The sequence below is a fragment of the Olea europaea genome, unplaced genomic scaffold, assembly GCF_002742605.1.
Source record: "Olea europaea var. sylvestris unplaced genomic scaffold, O_europaea_v1 scaffold307, whole genome shotgun sequence".
Classification (NCBI taxonomy): domain Eukaryota; kingdom Viridiplantae; phylum Streptophyta; class Magnoliopsida; order Lamiales; family Oleaceae; genus Olea; species Olea europaea.
Window position 1 is genome coordinate 249,389 of NW_019249416.1, and position 4,127 is coordinate 253,515.

The window sequence follows — 4,127 nt, forward strand, 5'->3', positions numbered from 1 at the left end:
TAATAATAATAATAAATAAATAAAATAATAATAATATTCAAAACATTAAAAATTGAAAGAAAGGGGCCAAACAAAAGCTAAATAAGATTTAAGTTTTGGTGTTATCTAGATTATGTAATTATGTATTGAGGCTCATTTTATTACAAACGTCAAAATCATATATGAAGTTCATATGGATCTATTAAGTATGATTTGTCTAGTTGAAAATTGAATCTATGAAAAATATTTTTATTTTTACATTTCGAGAACTTGAAAATTGTATAATTGACTAATGGCAGGAGTTATTAAGTAAATAATGTATTTTATAATTTTAGATGTTTAATATGTATTATTTTAATTATTAAATAATTTTTAAAATGATTAAAAATTTAAAATAATATTATAAACAAGAAAACTTTTTTTTTTTACGCCTTAACCTCGCCTAAACTCGCTTAAGTTTGTAAAGCTGAAAGTTTAGCCTAGCCACGCTTTATGCTTTTTAGAACACTTCTTATATATATATATATATATATATATATATATATATATGATTGTAAATCCCTAAAAGTAAGACTCACATAGACCCTCCTTGTCAATATAGTTGTATTGGGACTATGTCAAATTTTACATTCGGCTCTCATTAAAAATCTTTATCTTGAGCTGTCGTTTAGCAAAAAAATAATACATATGCATAAATGGTTAATAAGCACAAGTTGGGATAAAATTAAATTTGGGGACAAAACTTATGGGTGTGTCCTATTTTGACTTGGGGTCTCAAATCTTTACTCCAAACCTCAAGAGGAGGAAATAATTTCAAGATGTAAAAATCAAGCTAGAAAAAATAATTGGCAATGGAAAAGGCAGTTAAAAATGAAGTCAAAATTTGAAGCGTAGAGTGGCAAGCTACTATTCAATGCTAACATGAAAATTTCAATTAGCAATGCACTACCAGGAAAATGGAGTTGGGTAATTATCACAACTAAATCGATTAGAATGTAGAAGACTCAATATACAAACAAAATTATTACACTGATTGAGAATTATTCTGGAATAAAGGCTTGTAGCAAACCAGGAGTTGAGGCTTAATTACAGAGCTCATGTTGAACCATCTAATATAAATTCCTAAAGTCGAAATTAACACACTCCCTCACATACAGGCTGATCATCGGTCTAGACTTGCAATAATCTCGAAAGAAAAGACTCTTGCACTTCCAAAATTTCTTCTCTCAGTTACTTGAGCTGCTGCTTTGTGATGTTTTCATCTGTGTCAATGACAAACATTGTGATGAAACTGAGCAACATAAAGCAGAAAAATGTATCTTTACTTTTTTACGATGTCCAGTGGCAGCCACCTCGATTGTTATGGATGAATGTATGCTAATTTGGTACAGAATAACATTCAGAAAACAATCTTAAAGCTTTTTAACCTGTTATTCGTGACAGAGTTAAACATTTAGTGATCAGGCTGCAGGAAGCCATACCTTGTTACTGTAAGATTTCATAATTGCAACCAACAACTTGTCTCCTGCTATGGATCTCACTTTCTGAATCAATTCACGCCTTGTTATTTTCTTCTCCTGGACATGAAAGATCGACAAATAAGAAATACAAATTACAAACCACAGCATAAAAGACACGATTTCGATAAATAAATTTTCAACATGCTATAAGTGCAGAAATCGGAAATTTGAATCTCGATGCCACCTGTTTGTTAAAATCGTGCAGGTATCATACTTTTTGACGCGAAACGAGTTTGGTTCTCTACGTGAAGGAATGTTTGAAGACAGTTTAGATTGTGCAGAGCTTAAATACGTACTCTCTGGTTATGGTGATGCTTTGCAATCAATTGGATGGCCTGAGGAGGTAAGAACTTGGAAAGTACATTTATGAGTTCCGGGAACGGTATCCATACTGAATTTGGTACTCTTAGACGAGGCGGAATCGTTTGATTTCCTGCAAGTACAAGGTTGCAACACATTACGATATGTCCTTTCTAGCGTACCATATATGCCATATATGTTACACATTTCCTCACTTTTAAAATTAGATGGAATTCTGAAGCTGATCACAAATTCTGGCAAGATATGAGTATTCATTCGAGTGCTCCAAACTATGTAATTTCTAGGAGACACCAAATTATCGACCCCGGAATCGAATTCTTCGGAACTTGGATTAGCCTGTTTCGAATCTGGACGAACAACCTCCATCCTTCCCAATATAACACGGCAAAGCAATAGGTGCCTTAGCCCATCGTCATCATTAGTAACAGGCATCTGTATACTGTTAAATTGAAAATTTTGCATCAGCACAAAAAATTTGATCCCAAAATAAGACTCAATCCCCAAAAAATAAAACTGAACCTCGTAAATCTGGGGTCGACTACATTTTTCTTTTTACAGTCTCTCACTCCGTTTTCTGCGATGTTATACCAAGATTGCAAAGCTCAACGAGTCTATTTTAAAATAAAATAAGAATTAAGATTCTCGTACAAATTAAATGTATAGGGATTTTTAAAGACGATGAGATGGCAACACTGAATTGACTGATTATTTTTTGTCCATTCAATAAAATTGTGCCAACTGACTGACAATCTTGTCCAACAAAAATTATGTACACTTAGCATGATTTATAAAATGATTGTACTGCATGTATATAACAATTTACGTAATGGTTTACCAACAGATGATGTGTGACGATATTTAATTAGATCAAAATCTATTCAACTAAATAACTTTTCCACTTTTATCTTGACACCTTATCTATCATTAGGTAAAACATTATGTAAATAGTTCTGTAGACGAAGCATTTTCCTTGATAAAATAAAGGATTTGCAATTTCGAGTTACCTTTCAGCAGGGTGATCAGCTGGAGAGAGATAGATACCATGACCATATACTCCACTATTCACAGAATGGCCAAAACCGTGTAAAAGAATGCTGTCGATCTCATTCTTGGAAGCACAATACCAAGCATATTTAACATTTGGGCAGCCCCCACATCTTTCCTTTGTGGCTCTTAAATAAACACAAAAAGACTGGAATTTTGCTTGATTCATAATGCCAGAAAAAGAATTCTTATGAATGGCCTCAATTTTAACATCCAATCCCACACTACTCAAACTTGAAACCAACTTTTTCTTAATTATCTCGTATAAATTGTCCTCGTCATGAATTCTGATCAAGCCACTGTTGAACAGATGGAATATTTCTTGCTCACTGTCGACCCCAAAAATTCCACTTTCACAATCAGAAACTGAAGAAACTTCATGAATCTGATCTTCATAATTAGTCCCTGATTTCGAATTGTTGGAAAATTCTTCAAATTGAGTAAAGTTTATGATCTTTCTTTGAGCTGAAGGCTGGAGTTGGTTTGAATAGGCATCTGGTGATTCCATTGAAAGAGTGAATCAAAGAGATGTTGCTGTTGCTGTTGCTCTCTAAGGAAGACTTAGTATAGAGAAATAAAGAACCTTGTGATGAAAGTTAACTTGGTGTGCAATCAAGAAAACCTGCGGCGGAAGAAAATTTTCAGCACAGCTTGAATTTGAAGATTCAATATTAAAAATAATATAGAAGAGATAAATAAATATTGCGGTTGAGAAAATATATATAATTCCAGAAGCATCAATAATTACTGACCATTTGTTAAAGAAGAAGAAAGAAAAGAACTTGTTCAAAGTGAAAGAATGACAATCCACAAACTTTAAACATTCGAAGCTACCTCTTTTACAAAGAATCAATGCCTCAAAATTGATAAGGAAAATATATAAAAACACGACACCACATTCTTGATGACCAAGATAATATATTTTAGGCCAAAGAATCATGAAACGAACATTAAAAATGAATCAAGAAATTAAGAACTCCCTTCAAAGAACCTGCTGCTGTATATATATATTTATGTAAATGAGCAATCCTTTACCTTGTGGGGTGTATAAGAAAATATGTTTAATTTTCGACTTTTAAGTTTCTTGGAGAAGAGGGATTTAATGGGACTTACTAAAAACAGATGGAGTCCAACGGAAACATCGCCAAACGTTTTACTTTACGGGGTTTGTGGCAGTGCGTGCATGCGTGGGTGCACCCAGTTTTGTTTCAGCCGACGGTTTCTTAGCTACAGTGGTGCTGCTGGTAATATCTTACTTTTTCT

The 4,127-nt window shown here is 33.2% G+C and overlaps 1 protein-coding gene across 3 annotated transcripts; it reads right to left on the bottom strand.

Moving 5' to 3' along the window:
• Positions 1-965: 965 nt before the first annotated feature.
• LOC111385015 (probable inactive poly [ADP-ribose] polymerase SRO5) lies at positions 966-4,127 on the bottom strand. 3 transcript variants are annotated; one of them, XM_023009367.1, is made up of 6 exons: positions 3,900-4,127; positions 2,825-3,486; positions 2,015-2,259; positions 1,796-1,932; positions 1,461-1,556; positions 966-1,241 (listed from the first exon to the last, which is right to left on the bottom strand). In XM_023009367.1, the coding sequence occupies exons 2-6, from the start codon at positions 3,370-3,372 to the stop codon at positions 1,206-1,208; spliced, it is 1,062 nt and encodes a 353-aa protein (XP_022865135.1). In that variant the 5' UTR covers positions 3,373-3,486; positions 3,900-4,127; the 3' UTR covers positions 966-1,205. The 3 variants fall into 3 exon arrangements, with proteins under 3 accessions (XP_022865135.1, XP_022865137.1, XP_022865136.1); XM_023009369.1 differs by lacking the exon at positions 3,900-4,127 and adding an exon at positions 3,699-3,802; XM_023009368.1 differs by lacking the exon at positions 3,900-4,127 and adding an exon at positions 3,617-3,706.